Source organism: Sinohyriopsis cumingii, chromosome 1, assembly GCF_028554795.1.
Source record: "Sinohyriopsis cumingii isolate HCF-2022 chromosome 1, ASM2855479v2, whole genome shotgun sequence".
In the NCBI taxonomy this organism is placed as follows: domain Eukaryota; kingdom Metazoa; phylum Mollusca; class Bivalvia; order Unionida; family Unionidae; genus Sinohyriopsis; species Sinohyriopsis cumingii.
In genome coordinates this window covers 98,094,262-98,116,653 of record NC_142961.1, presented here as the reverse complement: position 1 = coordinate 98,116,653, position 22,392 = coordinate 98,094,262, and the positions used below count along the sequence as shown (strand labels likewise).

The 22,392-nt window shown below is 38.7% G+C and overlaps 1 protein-coding gene across 1 annotated transcript in view; it reads right to left on the bottom strand.

Annotated features, from left to right (window-relative positions):
* Positions 1-22,392, bottom strand: part of LOC149807409 (snaclec echicetin subunit beta-like) — a 52,765-nt gene that overhangs the window by 13,994 nt on the left and 16,379 nt on the right. Inside the window, exon 3 of the mRNA XM_089966479.1 lies at positions 545-644. Coding sequence (XP_089822605.1) covers positions 545-644 — 100 coding nt within the window. The remainder of the gene's footprint in view (positions 1-544; positions 645-22,392) is intronic.

Sequence of the window (22,392 nt, the reverse complement as noted above, 5' to 3'; positions counted from 1 at the left end):
AAAATATAAACACGATAAGCAGGCATATTTTATTTTTTTATTTGAACTCTAAAATATACAGCGCGTTATACATGCATATTTTGGTCTGAATAACATGCGGATCAGAGGTTGGGGGTGGAGTGGTTCCATCCCACAGACTCCTTTCCTACATGTTTATGCCTTCCCTAAACGATATTCAACGATCTGCTACTGTCAATATTACAATATACGCGCTTGATAAGGAATATCCGTACAATTATTTCATATATGTGTACAATGATTGGTACAAATTATACGTATGTCAAGCAACGATGAAATAATTGAAGGAGTTACTGACTTTTTACACCAGCGCAATCTAAAATCACTCTGTGTATTATATAATTGCTGGAGAAATGTAATAATAATATCGCTTATATGTCTGCAGATGTGTAATAGAAAATAGAGATACCGGTATATCGTCTACATTCTTCTTAGCATAAATTTTTTTTTATATACCCCCACACCCACAAAGAAGAAGAAATAAAAAAAACAAACAAAAAAAAACAATCATCGCGAAAATGGAAACCTTCAATATTAAAGTCGAAGTAGGAACCATCTATCCAAATCCATTTCTTGTTCTGGGACGGAGTGAGACCGATCCAGGCGGAGTCGTTGTCTCCAATCATCTAAAAATAAAACAAACTACATTTGGTCCTGCCAAGATATTAAGATTAAAGCAAGATACATAAAAGAATAAAAATATTATAATTTATAATAAATTTCATAATGAGATATTGAAATTTATCAGTGGGATAAAAATTATATCGCATCAGTGGCAGTACCACTTTCTTCTGTGGCGATATTACGTTTGGAACTACTTTCTTTACCAAACTTTCAACAATAACACTGTAACAATGACTTAAGTATGTACATATACAATTTTTTAAATCATGATTTTATCCCTTCCGATTGATGTAACAAATAAACTATAATCACATAAAAGGAAAAAGGAAACATTATCCATTCAACTAGATATCATAGCGACTGAATGGTGAATGAATAAGATCTCGTTTATGAGATTATGAGCTTGGGTAACATGGGGTATTTGATGTAAAAACTCGTGTATGAGATTATGAGCACGGGCTACATGGGGTATTGGATGTAAAAACCAGTGTATGAGATTATAAGCTTGGGTAACATGGGGTATTGGATGTAAAAACTCGTGTATGAGATTATGAACACGGGCTACATGGGGTATTGGATGTAAAAACTTGTGCATGAGATTATGAGCACGGTCTACATGGTGTATTTGATGTAAAAACTTGTGTATGAGATTGTGAGCACGGGCTACATGGGGTATTTGATGTAAAAACTCGTGTATGAGATTGTGAGCACGGGCTACATGGGGTATTGGATGTAAAAACTCATGTATGAGATTATGAGCACGGGCTACATGGGGTATTTGATGTAAATACCAGTGTGTGAGATTATAAGCTTGGGTAACATGGGATATTGGATGTAAAAACTCGTGTATGAGATTACGAACAAAAAAATCTAAAGTAAACGTTATATCAAAGTTAAGCATCAAATTTGACGCATACTTTAATCAATGGTTCAATCGTTTTACAGAAAAGGATTTTTATTTATTATTTTATAGTATCTTACTTTGATTGCATATTTCATGAATTGTAGCCAGAAACAATAACGTGTTTAAATGAACAAAGTACTGTATCCTGTCATTTACCGTTGTTAGTGCTATCAAAATGCATGGAAAGTGTCCCAACATAAGTGATTAAATATGTTATTCCAGAAGAGCATTTCATGTAATAAGTGAAATACACGCATATTCAATTTAAATATTACCAATATTCAGATATTTAACTTTTTCTTGAAATACATTTTCTGCTTGAAGGTCATAACCGACCAAAAATCAACGTTTAGCTGAGTTAGTGCTATCAAAATGCATGGAAAGTGTCCCAACATAAGTGATTAAATATGTTATTCCAGAAGAGCATTTCATGTAATAAGTGAAATACACGCATATTCAATTTAAATATTACCAATATTCAGATATTTAACTTTTTCTTGCAATACATTTTCTGCTTGAAAGTCATAACCGATCAAAAATCAACGTTTAGCCGAGTCGTTACAAACGTGGTTAGTTACACACATTCCTAGAGAGTGATAATGACTGAGTTGAAATGGGTGAGCAACGATCTTTAGCGGAATGTAGACCTTATTTTGGTTTATTTGTGTTAGAAATTGGCCGTTTCGCAGAAATTGGATATGTAGACTAAACATGGTCAATATGCATTAGGAGGTCCAATCATAACTATCGATGATTATTCTCATTTATCTCTGTAATTATAATAAACCAGGTCCAGGAAATGAAGTGTCACTCACGATTAGGTTCACTCTTGGACATCTAAACTTGATATAAAGAGTGTATTTATGTATAGGGTTAGACGGCACGTCAGCACAATTATGGTTATGTGATGCGGTTTAAAAGTTCATCTCTGAATTAATGTAAAGGTAGACATTAACGAAACCATAGGAAGACAAACCAAATAAACGTAAACATATAATCCGCAAAGGTAAAAAGGAATATGAAATAAATTATATAGGTTCTTCTTAAAACAAAATCAAGCATTTATAAGGTCCAAATAAAATGGTAACGATATTTAAAAGGATTATGAAATGAAATAAAGAGGTAGAAACTAAACAATCCTTTAATATCGAGTCAATATTTCCCATACAAACCGTATTATTTTAAAACGTCTAGTAATTTCTCTGGTGTTACATCAACAACCATTTCCTCTGCATGATATAGTCAATACTGTTTTGAAAGTGACACTAAAAGCACCCAAACAAAACAAACATTCAGTGTTAATAGACATCGGCAAGGTATATTTACTCTGGTAGGGGTTCACACTTCGAAAGGCTTGCAAGGGTCATGTATTTTGTCCTAAAAGCGATTGACACAGTACCAGCTTATCTCTGTAATCCCTTTGTATGAGGGACGCCACTCTTAGAGTGAAGAGTTTGATATTCCAAAGGATGTTTGTGTAGTTCTCATTCATCATAGTGTGCCAAGTATATAGAACATGGGGATTTATATGGTATTTGAAGTGACCATATCGAATATTACATTCAGATACGAGTGTCTGCAAAGCAGCTTTATTTGCCATTACATTACCCTTAAAACCAAAGTACAAAGCAATCAGTCGTATAACTACCTTTTCCAGACTTTATGAGGAAATAATGGGGAAATCATGTTTCTTTGTGATTTGGAAGGGATTAAAACAGAGGTGGTTATTTGAGAATAGAGAATTTTGCAGTATTGGCAAGACTGATTGTTACTGCTTCTATATAAAGTTTGGTAAAACAGCCTCAAAGACATCACAGGTGGAATTATTGGAATAAAGGATTATCTGAGAGCGTAATAAAGAGTGATGTTCGTTACTCTGAGATAAAACAATGGTCATTTGCATCAGCATGGCTGCTATCTTAAAGACAAGTTCTAAATACCCATAAATAAAGTCAAAGTCCCTGACTGTGTAGCGAATCAAACATCTGCATGTAAGATTTGCGAACTGATCCATACACAATCGATCCATAGCCACGTTTAGTCCGGTCAAACTGGAGTACGACCCCACCCTCTGTGTTTGCCATGACTCGTAATAAATCAATGGCGTTTTAAGTTGTCCCTGAAGTATCTAATATGCGGCATGGTATTTAGTTTACGGTCAATGCCTATTCCATCAATGCTTTCAGAGCAGGGGTTGGCATGTGGATCGCTTAGCTCCAGACTAGGGATGTTTTTAACCTGTTTTTAGCTGCACATGGACCTCCCAAAGTTAAGCATCAAATTTGACGCATACTTTAATCAATGGTTCGATTGTTTTACAGAAAAGGATTTTTATTTATTATTTTATAGTATCTTACTTTGATTGTATATTTCATGAATTGTAACCAAAAACAAGAATAACATGTTTAAATGAACTGTATCCTGTCATTTACAGTTGTTAGTGCTATCAAAATGCATGGAAAGTGTCCCAACATAAGTGATTAGATATGTTATTCCAGAAGAGCATTTCATTTAATAAGTGAAATACACGCATATTCAATTTAAATATTACCAATATTCAGATATTTAACTTTTTCTTGAAATACATTTTCTGCTTGAAGGTCATAACCGACCAAAAATCGACGTTTAGGCGAGTCGTTACAAACGTGGTTAGTTACATGCATTCCTAGAGAGTGATAATGACTGAGTTGAAATGGGTGAGCAACCTTATTTTGGTTTATTTGTGTTAGAAATTGGCCATTTATTTAGATAATTCAACGATGTGCTACCAAGGATAAGTCATAAAATGTGGTCCTCTCAAGAACAGGAATAAGATTTTAGTTGTTGTAGTTGTTGTAGGGTTTAACGCCATTTTTCAGCCTGGGAAAACCCCAGAAAGAACCACCGACCCACGAGAAGCTACTGGCAAGCTCTCTCACATACCCACATCAGCCGAATCCGAGACTCGAACCCACCCAGACAGAGGTGATATGGCAGTGATCCGTAACGGAGAGCGCCTTAGACCACTCGGCCACTCGGGGCCCCAACAGGAATAAGAGAACCGTCAATACATTTTGGGGATCATCGTGATATTTAGATAATTCAACGATGTGCTTACAAGCAGTTCGATTTCAGAATCTTTAATCCTCTTTCTACTAACGGTTTCTGAACCCATTTTAACCATATAGGCAGCTGGTGTTTATTAGTTTGCACATTCTTTGCACTACGACAGATCAACGAGTGGTCTGCAATATCACGAGCAGCCAGATTCTAGATTAGGACATTTGACTATGCTGATAATTATGATGTTCAATAGGGTACCAGACAAAATGTTGCCCTCGTGCACACGTACATCCTAAGTTTAGCTCTCAGAAAGGATGATACCTACCCATGAAATTTATATCTTTAATTTTTTTTAAATAGTCGATGTAAAATTTGTTCGGACACCCATTACACTTAGGCTGGATAGGGCATTTAATATGCTGTACTTCCATATGGTGTCTGAATCCACAATGAAAGTCTGAGTTTATTTTGTTTTATTCTAGATGTCAGGAGTGTAAGTGATTTATCACGTATTCCATGGTTTTGTAAATACAGGTTGTAAGTACTATTAGACGATTGTGCGAAGAGTCGGTATGATCGTTGTCAGCTTTGGATACTGTTATTACTGTTGCTTCTTGCATAGACGACAGGAAGTAGCCAGTTTCCCAAATTTTACTGAAACTGTTTAGTTGTGTAATAAGAGCTGTACCAATTATTTGTTTCAGAACTTCATGGTGGATATCATCTGGTCTTGCTGGAATTTCGTGGCTCGATCAAGAGAATCTTCAAGTTCTCTAAGAGTAAAATGTTTTCTGCAAGCTTCATGGTTTGTTGATACGTTTGAGATTCGAAGTAGAACTTAAAAGTGTCACAATCTGCATTATTCAGTTTTTGATCTCCCTTATGGTATAACGGTACCAATTGAGCAAGTGCAGGTGGGTGGAGCCTAAGGTGTAGTAAGATTGCATTCAGAAATAAAGAACAACACTAGCTGTGATTGGTGCATTATGTAAGAGTTGTACTTTCTGTTAGGTTTTAAAAAAAATTTGAGCCTCTTGGCAACATGTGAGTTTATGTTAATTTCTATCTAGATCATATTTTGTATTTTTATGATTTTTTAAAATATATGGTACACATGGCTGAAAATGTACCTGTTGTGACTTAATAACTCTTACCCCTGTCTAGTTCCAGTAGAGTTATCTCTCTTAAATGCAATGAGTATCTAGTTCTGTCATTGTCAAATTGACAATCTAACACTGCTCTGGAAAAGTGTATGACATGCACGCTAAAGTAGGATATAAAATATATTTATTTCCCCAAACATTAGCATTAAGGTCTATGGAAAAACAATTGGTACCGTGATACCTTTTGAGGTTCGGGTGTATTACTGCTTAAAGACAATGAAAGGTGGTCACTACCAAAGATTTCAAAGCCATTATGTTTGAAAGGGGGTTGAAAAGAATTGTAGAGGTTTATCGTTACCACTTTCAAACAGGTCGTTTTTGCCAGAAGCGGATATAGGATTGCAACCACTATGTAATATGTGTGAATAACCATCCATAACTATAACGTGCGAGACAGTTTCCGGAAGGTGAAAACATTCGGTATACTCGGACCTTATTCACTTTTAATGGTTATATTCTTACCGTCAGTTGCTTTCGAATTAATTAAAAGAGCGTAGAAAATCGGGGAAATAAATGTGTAATGGCATTTTATGATACGCATTACTTCAATAACAGAAACTAATGATATCTGATGCTATTTCTGGGCTGAATTTGTCACTGAAGTTAAAGGAGTTGTGAACGAGTAAATCACAACTACACAAAAATAAATATCAACTTCTAACCGCTTAATACGAGATGTGACGTTGATGCTAAAATTACCTATTTGATAAAAACCTGAGAATAACCATGCATAAGACAGATATGTATAAATTGCACAGCAATTTGCTAACTCTTTGTTGTCAAATTAATAAAATTTACGATCAGCGAGTCACTTAAATGGAATGTAAGTGTATTGTTGAACTCAGTCTAAAGGTCTAAAGTGTTGATGTTATCCATGTCCGCTGTCTGTCAATGTCACGTTGGTACTAGTACAAGCGGTTCATTGCGTCATATCGATTGCCAAACCTCACTCACGTTTTCAATTTCTACTAACACAGTTACCCCCTCTTTCGAAACTCACAACCAAATGATGAATCAAAGCCTCAAGATGGAGATCGGAAATTTAATTAAAAATTGATTGAAGGCAACAAAGTTATTCCTCCCAGGAAAAATCAATATGATATTAGATTCATTCGTTAGTGACGCATTTACAGCTGATTTTGAAACCTGCAGTTATAGTTCAGAATAATAAGTAATTAAATTTAAACCAGATTCTTATTATTATTATTATTATTATTATTATTGGTGTTGCTAATTTTTTTGGTTAATCATCTATATAATCACTTGAGTCTATGTTTTGTTGTTTATATGACCATTGCAATTTGGAGATGCCGATTTCATTATTTAATTCCTAAAAACATGTGGAGACTGTGTCTCTGGAAAAAAAAGGAGACGCTTTGCGAGAGCTAGTTCATTATGTCTTAACATCTGATGAATTTTTGTTGGGCAGGGATAACTTGAGAGTTGGTATTACCCTTTTCTGACGTTTTTGCCTGTTATCATAATATTCTTTATTCTCTACCTTGTCAACAGTGCTCCATTATGTTATTATTTTCCTACAGGTTTAATTAGAAGTTCTAAAATCTGGACAATGACCTGCCCATGCTCAGATCCTAACGGAATGGAATCTATGGGTGTGTACGAATAAATTGTATTGGTAAATCAGCACAATCACGGCTATATAGTGTCGAGCAAACACAGTAAGTAAGCAAAGCTGGCAATGTTTAACTTGTCAAATTAACAAGGAAGACAAACTCCGCCAGTCGAAATTAACTATCAACAATTAGGCAAAAGATAAAAGATATACCAAAAACCTCCCAAAACGCATATTAAAGAGAGATGAAGAGTTACATCTTGTAAAAACAAGTTCAAAATGTTTCTGAATGAGACGCAACCTTATAAAAGGCCACAAATCATTTCATTTGAAACACCATAACAGAACACATTTCACAGCAGAAATTGCAAAGTAAAACACTTTATCAAAGCTTGTATTTTTAGTCTAAATTGTTCAATCACCATTGTGGATACCTAAGTTGTCTCTTAGGGTATGCAGAAGGGCCCATATCCTACATCTCCGGACTCGCAAAGGGATAAAAACTCAAGCACTTTGAATATCACCGACAGACTAAACCCATTTCGAGAAAAAGCTTTACTTTGAGTCATCATCATCATCATCTTTATTTCCTTCCATGGAAGATTACATGATATAAGAATAAATCATCTGAATACAATCAATAAATATAAAAAAAAAAAAAAAAAATATTCTATATTGGAATACAAATTTTTACACAATATCAATCAACAAAGTGTTCGTCAACTCATAAGTTGCAAGTTTCAGTACCTTATTTACAGAAGATAGCTGCACACTGCATGACAAAGTATGCTGCATACAGGACGAATAGCTTGGAGTTTTCTTTGTCGATTACTCCTGATGGTAACCTTTTACCTAAAAGATATTGTAGTTGCAGCTCATCTTCTGCATTAAATAACGTAATGTGCAGGCTCAGGGGAAATTTGTCAGTAAGGAAATCCCAGAAAGAATTTCGAAAGTTCGACATATAAGGACAACTAACACAACAATGAAGTATCAAGTCTGTATAAACATTCCCACATCTAATACACATATCAAGCTGTGTTTGTGGAACAGCAGCCCATAGTTTAGCTACATATGTAAATACCTTAGTGTGTTGTCTAGTTTTAGCCGACTGCCACACTGAGGCAGGTCGTAAGTATTCGTGTATCGAAGAGAATCTATCAAAATCTGCTTGATTAGACATACGAACTCTCCAGAGGCTATTTTCAAGACCAACAATTTTTGACCTTACAATTTCTTTCCAATTATGTTTATCTGGAATTTCAGAATGATGTAAATAATCAGTTAGATACCCGAGCAAGTCAAACTTCTTTGAGGTATAATATAAATTTGAAATTAACCCGCAGCTTGACATGCATCCGCTCAGAATGAAGTGAAATAACGCAACGTTAAACACACGTTTAGTATGTACATTGTTAGGCATCAAACACAATCTGTGTAAAAACATCAATTTTCTTCTATCAATTTCGGACTGCGCTGATGTCCATCCTAGCATTCCCAGGGCAATGTCTGATCTTGTATGTATTGGAAAACCTTGTAAATGTTTGGCAAAATACCTCAGAGTTTTATCCAATAAAGCGAGGTCACTTTTTGAAATGTTACACCATAATTCACTTCCATAAAACATTGAAGGGAAAATTACCTTTTTAATTACATTTGCAGCAACCAAAGGATTTAAACCATTCGGTTTAATGCCAATACCAAACAGACCGTGAAAAGATTTTTTCCCTTTCTTGCATGCATCGAGTATTGCGTCATGCGACGTCAGCTTTGAGTTAATCCGGTGACCCAGGTGTGTTGCCGAATCGGTGACCGGCAAACATGACGGGCCAAGATACCATTTCATATTGATAAAATTCTTGTATTGGGGTCCGAAAATGATAATGTATGACTTTGTAACACTAAGCTCGAATCGCCACTTATTACTGTAGTCGTATGCTATATCTAACAGCTTTTGTAGATTGCTAGGATATATAGCCAAAAGTGAAATATCATCAGCTAGGGTTGGATTTCCCACAGCTAAGGATCCAATCTTTGCTCCAAATCCACTATTTTCTAACTGTAGCAGCAAGTCATTTATAAATATTGTGTACATCAAGGTTGACAAAACACCCCCTTGTCTCACTCCTTGGCCAATTGAGAACCAATCTGAAAATTGCCCATTTACAAGAACTTTACTCTGTAAATTTGTATACATGTTAAAAAATATCAAAAGGGATTTACCCGTAATTCCCAACGTGAATAATTTAAAAAGCAGTCCTTCGTGCCACACGGTATCAAATGCCTTTTTTGTATCAAGAAAAGCAGCAAAAACCCGTGAACCCATGTTTACATTATATTGTACTGATTGCAACAGCACAAAACTCGCTGTTGTGCAGCCTAAACCTTTTTGGTAACCATGTTGTTGTGAACTGGGTATACTAGAATTAGTATCTTTGAGCCAAGTTACCAAACGTTCATGAATAATTTTCTCAAAGGTTTTGTAGATAACAGGCAGTAAAGTAACAGGCCTGTAACTTTCGAGGGAGTTCTTTGATTTTCTGTTACCTTTGTACAGTGGTATTACTAACCCTTTTTTGCAATCTACAGGTATGTAAGATTGATCAATCATCCGAGTAAATAAAATTGTCATACACTCGATGAGGTAGTCGCTGCCATAGATCAAATGTTCATTGCAAATTTGATCATGGCCCGATGCTTTTGATTTCTTTAGACCTTTAATGATTTCTCTTACTTCATTTAAACTGATACTGGTCTGTAAGGCCTCGATATGGCTTACTTCGTCCTGTAGACCCCGATTTAATTCTCTCTCTATAAATTCATAAAAGTTTCCGTCAAAACTATGGTTTAAATTCGGCGTGTGAATGTCCTCATAGTATCTAGCAAAGCCATTTGCGATGGAATCATCATCACGGACACAAACTCCATCAGTTGATAGTTCCTGACAAAAATTTGTATTGTTCCCTCTCTTAATGTTGATCATTTTCCAAAAGTGTCTTACATCGCATTCATATGCTTTTTCAATTTCTTCATACACCTCCCCCATATATTTTTCCACAGCCAGTTTTTGAACGTTTCTAAAGTCTCTCTTCTTATCTTTATATTCTCTGTAAGAATTAAATTGACTACCCCTCGGTCTTCCCTCATTTATCCAAGTATACCTAGCTTGTCTTTGAAGTTTATGTGCTTCTTTGAGTTCATTTGACCAATATGGTTTGGCATGATAATTGAATTTAGACTTTGGAAGCGCGATGTCGCTTGACTGCTGTATTGCATTAACAATGTGCTGGTAAAAGCTATCAACATTGTCCGAAATAGTATCTATATCTAAAGTTTTCAGGCGAAGGTCCAGCTCAGATTGATAGTTTTTCAAGATATCAGCGTTTAATTTATTCCAGGCTATGTTGTTTCTCTTCATAGACTGTCTGAAGTCTCTCCCACAGGTCACTGTACGAAGGGAAGTAAGGATAGGGAGGTGGTCAGATATCGCGTGCTGTTCGTGATCTGAAACAATGTGCACACTTCGTAATCTACCTATGCATTGATCCGACAGTACAAAATGATCAATCATCGTTCTTGCTGGGGTGAACGTATAGCGGGAACCAGTGCATATTATTAAATGTCCAGCACTCACTAGATTATTATATCGCAAGAACTCATGAAATACTCTATCTTTGTAATCTCTGAAAGTGGCTGGTTCAGCTACTGCATTGAAATCACCAGTAAAATACACGTCCCCCAGCTGTGAGTACTGATCATAGAGATTTTGAATCAACTCAATTTGCGCTTTGTAACAATCTATGCCATATAATAGGGTCGGCATATACACACAAAAAATATATACATTTTGCATATCAGGAAATTTGAATTCTATGCCAACAACTCTGTCACTATTAACTTCATCTATAAAGTTAGCATATATCATGAGAGAAGTTTTGCAGAAGATTGCAACTCCTCCTTTACCACATTTTATTAACATACAATTAGAGGAAATATCCTCTGCCTTAGCAGTGCATTTATAATCAGAACGAATAGTATCGCAAAATGGAAGTATGTGCTGTAATAGTTTATGTTCAGTTACGCAAGCTACGTCAACATTATATTTATCCAGCATTGCACTAAAGCTAAGAGCAGAGGACATAATTCCTCTAACATTCCAGGTCAGTATATTAAGATTCATATTAACTTGCAATATAGGCATATTAATACTTATGCATCGTGAAAGCAGGACTAAAATGACAAAGATGACAAAACACATTAACTTACGACAGAACATAATGGCAAATTTATGAACAATTAACTGTCACCCTAGTCACAGAATATCACCGACAGACCAAACCCATTTCGAGAAAAAGCTTTACTTTGAGTAAATAGTACATATTTGTTTTGAAACAAGTGAATAACATATTTATTTCACTGGCTAAAACTCTCAAGTTTCACCCACAAGATTAAATATATCACTATTCACTAGTAACAGGAAAATTTTCTTTTTTATGCTCAGACGTATTGGCTAGCAAAATGTACTCAATAACATAATGAAGTAGTAGATTTCTCACTGGATTCCACGCGATGCTTATGGTTTTCCGGTTAAATTCTGCTATGTTTTGTGTTCGCACATAAAATATAAACAGTTACAAAATTCTCCTTCCCAATTCAACGTAAAATAGTACACTAAACAAAATTATTCGTGTTTGATTTGAACTCAGTTCGTCTTTAACTGAAAGCAGTCATATTTACCACTTGGCCACGAAAGGATATAAGAATAATTTTGAATTACAAAGTTACAATATTGTCGACGTGGCAGTGAAATTATTTACGTATTTCACTCCAGTGAATATTCACAATTAGTTTGCTTGGAAAATCCAATAATTCAAGGCCTGTTATAAAATAAAAGCTGTGCAATCAAATGGCTGGCGCTTTGGATGTTGCATCTTCGCCAGCCAAGGTTCCAATAACCCTATTAACACCTTGGCGGATCGAACAGCTACATTGGTGCGTTGTCCTAGCGAGATCTATTGGATTTCATGTGTTGCTTTTCTTAGTATGTAATGGCAACTAATCAATAGCGTAGTGCATTGCACATCCGCCGAAAACGTGGCGGCAATTGATCTAAAAAGAATTCATTAACAACGAAAGTATGACTATGTACACGAGCAAAGACATTACAAGTGTATTTGAGTGAAAGGTATTTGTACAAACACGAACTGGCACTGGAAAATTGCTTATTTATCAGTCCATTCAAGTTGTGTGCTCCCCTTGTTTCTATCATGCAGGAACAGTGTTCAGATTTGAACAACTTAATTTTGATTGCCGCCGCATCCAATGAAATTCACAGACTCGAAGCACAGAATATCTACTCGATATGCGAAGGTCTAGATAGTGTTATCGGAACTTTGTTTAGTGAAAATGTGGGTGCTGCATAAATGTTGTAACTTATACAATGCTCTGACAAAGGATTAAACTTCAGTTTCCATTGGCAATAAGGGTTTAGATTGATCTTGTATCGAAATGCAGCCTGGGTAATTGAGTGTCCAGTATCATATCCTTGTACGACTGGTCATGCGATGTGTCATTTATGTGACGTTAATCAAAGACAGCTTTTGCCCAAACCAAGAAACCAAATTACTTACCGATTTTAGAATTATAGATATGCTACGCATTGCTTAAAATGAAGTCTATCTATCTATTTATCTGTCTATCTATCTATCTATCTATCTATCTATCTATCTATCTATCTATCTATCTGCCTATCTATCTATCTATCTGGCTGTCTGTCTGTCTATTTATTTATCTATCTATCTATCTATCTATCTATCTATCTGACTGTCTGTCTGTCTGTCTACCTGAGTAGTGTATGGGGATGGTTCAGGGACTAGGGCAAGTACTATGGAAAAAGTGCATATGGAATATAGGGACTATGTAAATTAACATTAGGCAAATAACATTAGTTCTCCATAGTCCCTGAGAATTTTTCTTATAAGGCATAGGCATTATAAGGACAAGGGGAATTTAACATGGGAAAAGAACATTAGTTTTTCCCATTGTCCCTATAACTAGACAAACATGACAAACATCATAGGCATTATAGGGACAAGGGGGGAATGGAACAGGGTCGGGACCCTATTTTAATACGGTCCCGACCTTATGGGTCTATGGAAATTGAACATGGGAAATTTAAACAGGGAGGGGTCTCTATTTTTTTTTTAAAAAAAAAGAAAGAAAAAAGAAAAAAAAAAAGGGGGGTAGGCATGAAAGTCAAGGTCTTTTCGAGGCATATGAAGGGGCCCTGAAAAGGGCCTTTGGGTTTATGTTAACATACACTACTGTTAACATAGATGGCATCTTTGAGATGTTCTTCTTTTCCTCAAACTACGTCTGACTTCAGGGCCACACACTAACACCTTCTTTAGGCATCCTTGCCTCTCCACGTAAATCCTTCGTATCCACAGGCTTGTTTCTGTCCTATGGACAATAGTCCACTTGGATCGGACATACATCGGTATGTCCGTCCGGAACATCATCGATCAGATTAAAGTAGACGATTCAACTGTGGTCCACATGTTGGGGTGCCGAGAACAGGTGAAAGAATGCAGTGAACTGCGCTTATTTATAGGGAGAGGAATGATTGAAACGGATTGAGTTCATTGACCAATCCAAATAGGCGTTACAAAATTCAGTCACCCTTTGTCCAATCCGAAGAAAGCAGTCCGTGACGTCACATGTCCTATATAGAGGCACTAGCGTTTGTGCGCAGTCAATCCATGCGACACAATGAGCATAAACATGGCGCAAACTCAGAAGACCGTGAATTGGGGTGCACCAGTCGTGGAGACTACCCAAGGGAACCCGGACTTACTTTCAGAAGAGGTAAATTGGGATTTTGTGGATTTTCTTTCGCAAGAATTTGTTCCGGAACCTTCGCCACCTTCTCCTTCATTACCGCACGTGGAGAATTTTAAACAAAGACAGAAAGAAGAATTGGAGAAATTTATACAACAACAAAAGGAAGCGGAACAAGCTTTTCTCCAACAGCAACAGAAGCAAGAAGAAGAGGTAAAAAAGAAACAACAAGAAGAAGCAGCAGCAAAGAAACAAGGGTGTGAAAGTCAAACGGTCACGGTACTGTTAGACATTTTAGCAGAGTTAAGAAGTCTGAAACAAATGTATCAGACTTCTTTATTACGACCGAAGAGAATACGACCTTCCCGAGCTAAACACTCCAACCCTGTGACTAAGCCTACCGTACCACCCTTAGTGATTTCAACCAAATCATCATCATCATCATCAACATTACGCAGTCCTGAAGTAGGCCTTGGCCGTGGCAAAGGCTTAAGGCAGTTAAAGTTGATTGTTTAAACTCACCCATACACCAAAAAAGCCCTTTTCAGGGCCACCCATGTCTCTCGAAAAGAGATAGTCTTTCAATTGCCAACATCCATTCAAACTAAAAAAAAAACAAACCATTCTACCCCTATAGTACGTGTCTGTGTATGAGTGCGTGAGTGTAGCTTCTTATTTTAAAATCAAAACCCAAAGACATTTACCTTTTATACCTAATTTATTCTTTTATAAATTTTTACAATCCAATTCACAATTTACAACACAGCACTTTAAAAAGTTCATAGACTTCTTCTGTCTCTTTGTTCACTCTCTCTCTCTTTTTTTTCAATTTCTTCACAGTCACAGTCTTTTCCTCCTCTTCATCCTCACTTTCTTCCCTTCTTCTTTTCTTCTCCTATTTCTTTTTCTTCACCTGTCTGCTTTCTTCCTCTCCTTCCTCTCCAGAATCCCTCTCTTCTTCTTGCCCTCTTGTTTCTTAGGGCAATCTGGAGACCAATGTCCTTTTGCTTGACAATAGTAACAGGTATCTTGACTTTTGTCTCTTCTATCCCCTGTTTTGCTTTTTTGACGGTCTGGACACTCTGAAGACCAATGCCCTTTCTTCTGACAGATATAGCAAGTATCTTGACTTTTATCTCGGAAGGAAGGAGAGTAGTCCGACGGCTGGTCTGAAGAAATTTTTTTAATGACCCCTAGCAAAGCTCTGATGAAACGTTCGATCTGGGTAGTCTCTTCCATCGTTCTGCTCGGTTTGAGAGTGAAATGAATAGTGAAAGGACAAGTCACATACCCTTTATATACGCTGGTCTGCCATGGAAATAAATTAGCCCATGGTGTTTAAACTTTAGTCATTTGACTTTTTGCTATCAAGATGAAAGGATCCAATTCATTTGAGAAGAAAGAAGAAGAAGAAGAAGAAGAAAGTAAGAGGAAGAAACGTGATCTATCGCCTCGTACAAGAACTGAAGTCTTGACACAAATTCATGCTAGTGATTTTGAAGAGGACATGAGTGAACCAGAATCCAAACCCACAAGTCTGCACCTAGTCCAAGTTCACCAGTGAACCCTGAAAAGTACTATGACATTCGAGAGACGAAAAAGTGCTCCTCTAGAAAATTTTGAACTACGGCTTACAAATACACGGTGAAGTTTAAAGATTTCAAGACCGACGTACCCTTGGAGAAAGCAGAAGGGTTCATCACCGACACGTGGGATTCTTTACTCACCACACTGAAGCGACAATGTCAACCCAAAGAAAACGATCGCTTGAGACTTTCCATACAAGACGACAGCTTGAAATCCCCTGTTTGGATCGAGTTTAGCAGCCCTGCAGAATTGACCCCTTCCAAAGTCATGGACAAGATTCAACACGTGCAACAATCCAATGACCAATTTGACATCACTGATGGAAAAGCCACACTGGACATGAGCCACGTCTCTCCTCCTCAAGGGACCGGACAACGCAGAAAGACCTTATTGGTCAACAACCTTCGCATTACCAAAAAGAGCCTCGTTCAAATTAACAATTCTCAAGACCACATGTGTTTAGCCAGGGATATCGTGGTGGGACGAACCTATGCGAACAAGAACGACACGGTAGAATGGAAAAGAGACTGGGAGAACATTCGAAAATCGAACCGAGCCAAACAACGAAATGAAACAGAACTTCTGTTACAACAAGCAGGCCTGTCCAAAGACACGCCCTGTGACATTCCTGAGATGCAAACATTGCAAAATGTCCTAGCTCCACGCTACACCTTGAAAGTGTACCCTCAACAAGTGCGCGGACCTCTGTTGTTTCGAGGCCGAGATTTTAAAGATGGAAAATACATTCACCTTTATCATCACGATGACCATTTCGATACCATTACCACCATCACTGCATTCCTAGGATACGGTTATTATTGTGAAAAATGTGACTATGGCTATAACAATCGAGAGCAACACAAGCATTGTGGATCGAAATGCTTAGGATGTTTGGCCTCTCAACCCTGTCTGGACGAAGGACAAGAACGAGTACATTGTCCTGCTTGTCTGCGCACGTTTGTCCGCCCTGCCTGTTACCAACAACATCTCAAGACGCAAGGTTTACAGCAGAAATGTGCTTGTCAACTGCTCAGATTGTGCCCTACCTGAGGACAAGGCTATAAAGATTCAGCTATTCTGGAACATACTCGATGGTCTCCCCACAGTCCTTACCTTTCTATGGCCTTTCCACCCATTACACTACGGTACAATTATGACGGCACCTTAGAGACGGTACCTTCCAAAACAAGACATAAAAAAGGAACGATATACAAGCTTGAGACTTCATTGCGACTAGTATAAAAAGGAACCATAGGCAAGATCGATAGTTCATTGTGACTACCAAGACCAAACGAACAAAATGAATCCTTTGAAAGAGACAATATTTCAGTTTGGGGATTGTAAAAAAGTTTTACCTTCCCCTAGTGTGACTAATTATGGATGGATAAGACCCATGCATTGCGACGGAAAATGTCCGGAAGGAAACTGCAAGTGTCCATGCGGTTACCATTGTAACTGCGTAACGGAGTTTGCAGGCGAGTGCAATTGTGAGCCTTGCGATGGGAGCGATGCTGTACGCTGTGACCTTAGCGATGCCGTAAAGCATCATGGGAACTTTGTTCTCACTACCCCTATCATGGAAAGTGATGCTGTGCGTGTCAAACCTGAGGGATGCAAAATCGATGTCCCTGGTCATCGTGGACACTTTATTGGGTTTCATGGTCAATGTGGATGTCAACCTTCACGTCTACCACACTACGGATGTCATCCAGCCCTGAGCAAACTCCTGTCCATGTCACCCTTCCCTCATCGAAACGAACCTGTGAAAGACGAATATTCGTTCCCTGTGCGTTTGTCGGAATACTGCGACTTTGAAAATCGTCTTCAATCGTTCAAAGGAAAATGCCCTAAGTATCTGGGAGGACCGGCCCCCGAAGAATTAGCCAGAGCTGGATTTTTCTAATTGGGCGAAGGGGATAAAGTCAAGTGCTTCAGTTGCGGTGTGTCACTTCACCACTGGGAACCAAAAGATTCGGCCTACCTAGAACATGTTCGATGGTCACCGAATTGTCATTACTTACCCTTAGTGGGACCGAGACATTGAAGTAACTTACCATGTCGTTGAAGAAGAAGAAACCAGATTGGCTAGGAGTCAAATGTTGGACATCACCGAGACCAGTATTTAAACTTCATTTCAAAAATGATATTCAATCATTACCTAAAGAACTGCAAGATAAGATTTACAAGGAAGTTTGGCAGGGGCTTGCCAGAGTGAAATCTCAATGAGTAACTGTAGAACTTTTGTGCCGAGAAATTCACAAGAGGAAAGTGAAAAAAGTCAACCATTGTGTTAGATTTCTCTGGGCCAAGTGTGCATTCATCCAATTATATCAAATCAGACCGTTTACATCAAAAGATTTCAATGAGATTCTTGGACGTTACCCTGAATGGCAGTGGTCAGAAATTACTTACTATGTGGATTACTTTTGCTCTAGGAGAAGATTGTACATTGTACTGACTGACCTATTCATGGATACTTTGCTAGAGAACATTCGTGGCTTGCCTGTGGAGTTGAGAGAACGCATTTACCGAGAGCTGCTCAAAATACAAGCCAAACGTAAAGAACAATTGCATCCGTTACGTCATCGGTGTTTGAACCACTGGTACCTGAATAGTATAAGATAACTGATTCGTCAGAAATTGTTTCAGTGGTCAGACCTTGTTCAACACTTTGAGTTACTGAATAATCGAAATGTTCATCATTTTGGTTACTTCGAGATTCACCTAGTGCAACGCATTGAGGAAGACGAGTTAAAGGATTACAAAGGTCTATTACGTAGAATCTGCTTAGCGGAAGAGGAAACTTCTAAACGAAGTTTGAACTGTAGGTTACAGTTTGGAGCATTTAAATTTCCAACTGGAGAACGAAGATCTCTGGCTAGAAAGTACGTGTATTGCTTCCGAAACAAAGAGACTATAAAAACAGGCTGCCATGCCACGACTTTTATCACATGTGATTGAACAGATTCCGTGGAAGGAACTCAATGACCGTATTCAAACCGTGGATCATTACCATCAATTATTACAAGAACTGTTTCCGTTCAATTTGGTCGACAAGTGGTGTGTGTCTTAGTGACTTGTTTTCTGGGATTTCGTTTACCAGCCGATTCCTTGTGGATTCTTTACGAACAGTACTTACCACCCAAATGGCCTTAAACGGTCACGAAAGACTCATTTTGCTCAAAGCCTTGCGTTTTCATCTGGATACTTCTCGACCTCTACGGGAAAAAAAGATTCGTCAACTTTTAGCTACTGAAGACGTGTATGACGATGTGTGTGTAGCTTGTGACTTACACCCCCATTGGACAGATGTACGTGCCTGGAAAAAAGGGGGATTTGAGGCTTGGACCCAAGAAGTGGCCCAGTATGCTCGAGAGTTGTGATCCTTCCTTTCAACGTCCAAAGAAAAAAGTCACTTTTCACTTTTCGGGAGGACACTTGTGTGACCTTACCCCTTATAGTACTGGTCAGAACATTACCCAAAACATGTTATACAGAAACTTGTTTCTATTCCACGTTGATGGTTTTCATGTGCCTTTTATCGTTGTACTTAAGCCTTTGGCTTTTATGTAGTTTTGTCTTTCGTGTTAATGTTTAAAACATTCAATAAACGTGTCCTGAAAAAAAGTATATAAACTCTTGTCTTGTCTGTTTTCGTGTCACAAGTGACATTCCTGACACTATGGCTACTTTGTTGTCTCTGCTCCCTCTTCCTCCACTGTCAAAGTCATCGACGAACACTTAGATCGTGCCAGTTGGGAGGATTTGTATCTTCGCCATTCCTTTAACATGCTCATTGCTGGACCTAGCGGTTCAGGCAAAACCGAATTCGTCAAACGTTTGATCGAACATAAACATCATTTAATCGATCGTCCACCTCAACGCATCGTGTGGTGTTACAAAGAGTGGCAATCGGCGTACAGCCTCTTGCGAGAAAGTCAAGGCGATTCCATCGTGTTTGTGGAAGGCATTCCTAAAGAAGACGACGAATCGTCTCTGACTCCCGTGAAACCCATTTGGTCATTTTCGACGACATGTTAGGAGAAGACGAAGAAGAAATTAAACTTTGGTTTATGCGCAAAGGGCATCATCGTAATGCCAGTGTCATTTACATCACTCAAAATTTGTTTCAACAAAGTAAAGCCCATCGCACCATGAGTCTCAATGCGCATTACGTGGTCTTGTTTAAAAGCCCTCGAGATAAATCGCAAGTGCAAGTCTTAGCCAAACAGTTAGGAACGCCTTGGCTGACTCAGGCGTACGACGATGCCACTCAAACTCCACACGCTAATTTACTCGTCGATTTTAAACCTACTACCCCTGATGATTTGCGATTTCGTACCCAATTGTTTCACCACTGGTGCCAAAACGGAGGGCCTGTCTAAAAAAAATATCTATAAAATCCTCAGACACTTTTCGTCTGTCTCACACAGTTTGAACATGACGTCCCTTCAGTCGCATCTTCCCGTCAAATTGATTCGTGCCTTGTATGGCATCAGTCGAGAAAAAAAATCCACAAATACGGGCTCGTGTCTTAGAAGCTAGTCTCAAAGAAGTCTTACGATGGTTCACGGTGATATCACGTCAATTACTGCAAGAGATCCTTCAGATTCCTCATCAAACCAAACGATTTTTTGATCGAAACAAAGTCGTTTTGACCCAACTGGCCGATCCACGCATCGACACTCAAACCAAAAACAAATCATTTTGAAACCTGGAGGGAACGGTACTCTAGGAGGTGTCATCATTCGCTTTCTCTTAAGATGGGATCCTAATGCTCCCAAAGTTCTCCCCAAGAAAAAAGCCAAACAAAGCTCCAAGAATAAAAAGAGGTCCCCAAGGAGACCCGTGTCTCCAAGAACTTCTCCAGTGGCGGGACCCTCCTCTTACAAGTCACTGCCCCGGAAAAAGAAAAGCCCACAGAAAAAGAAACAGAGAAAAAGTCCCCAGAAAATGAAAAGCCCACAGAAAACTAGTCGCAAGAGAGGCACTTCGGCCAGGACACAACCTTACACTCGCAAACCACGACCTGCAACGGCGGTGACTGCGTCTCCGGTAGCCTCAGGTTCATCCACTTCTCCGTTGATCACTCCAAGAACTTCTCCGTTGATGACCCCAAGAACTTCTCCAGTGGCAGGACCCTCCAATTTAGCGGCAGTGGCCGCTGCTCACAAAGTACCTGCTCCCAAAATCAAAGTCCAAGAGAGATCGGGTATGTTACAGAGTTTACTGGATTTGTCCAAGCAAGAACTGGCTCGATTTAGTCCATTGCGTACCCCTGCACGACGTGTCATGCCTGTCCTCAAGTTGATACGACGTAAAGACAATCAGTGGCGACGCGTTCCAGTATAAAAAAGGCCTGCGACAAAGTAGGGGTATCAGTGAACTTCCAAAAGATGTCACCTCAAAGAAGCGTACACCGTCACTATCATCAAAAAAGAAAGAGACAAAGGCAGACTCGTCATCCAACAAAGCGCTTAGCCAAGCATCGACGTCACCCTAAGAAAAGATACAGTCGTTCAAAGAAAAAGAGGCGTCAACAAAGAAGAGGATTCCTTGGCGAATTTGGGAAAAACATTGTCACCTTTATGACTAAGCGATAGCCCCCCCCCCAAAAAAAAAAAAAAAAGATAAAAGGGCGTGTGTTAAGTCATCGACGTTAGTGCATGTTTGGTGAATGTCCCGGAACCCACAAGCAAAGATGTCCCCCTCCAGAAAACATTCCTCTTCTAAACCCCAAGGAAAGAAAAGGAAAGGACTGCCTCCACGTTTAGTCAAACATGGGGACATGTTATCTGTCCTGTTCAAAGCTTCTCCACCCCTGCGAGAAAAACTCATTCAAACAGCCTCCAAAGAGGTCATTGATACCGTGTGCGAATGTTGTTTGAACGTGTTGAAAGGCACGATCCCTTTGTCCAAACACCAGAAACAATGCTTAGGCAAACATCGTCACGTTCTTCGCCAAATGGTTCAAAAGAAAATTCCCATCGGACAAAAGAAGATGTTAGTCCAACGTGGAGGAATTTTACCCCTCTTGCTAGGCCCATTACTGAAAGGAGTCTTGGGAACCGTGTTGGGAGGACTGGTGGGAGCAAGATAAAAAGGACCTCTGAAGTCCCAAGATCTCAGAATTGACCCTTGACATCCCATGGAAGGACGAAAACTAGCTTTAGTGCCTTACAAACGATGGATGGAATACCATCATTGGCAAGAACAACGCACCCCGCATTTACCTCCCAATCCCAATTTGACTGAGATGTCCCAGTTACAACACGAATTGCAGTCCTTGATGGATCGCCAAGATTTGTCCGAAACAGAAAAATCGCAAAAGTACGGTCAACTCTTGCAACGACTGCAACTCTTTCATCAAAAAGCTTCAGACGAAACAGCTCTTCACACTCTGAAAGAATTTAAGACCTTGATGAAAAGTCCATCCCTCACACCATCACCACTACCACCACCACTACTATCAGCCCCAGGGGTCACCAGAGACGCTACCCCACGAAGACCTGAGGAAGAAGAGATACGAGAAGTGTTTCAAACACCGTCAGCAGCTCTCATGTCTAGTAAAATTGCAGCATTCTTATTGACCCCTTCCCCCACACCCCAACGAGAAGAAATGAAAGCTTGGGTTAAAAAGA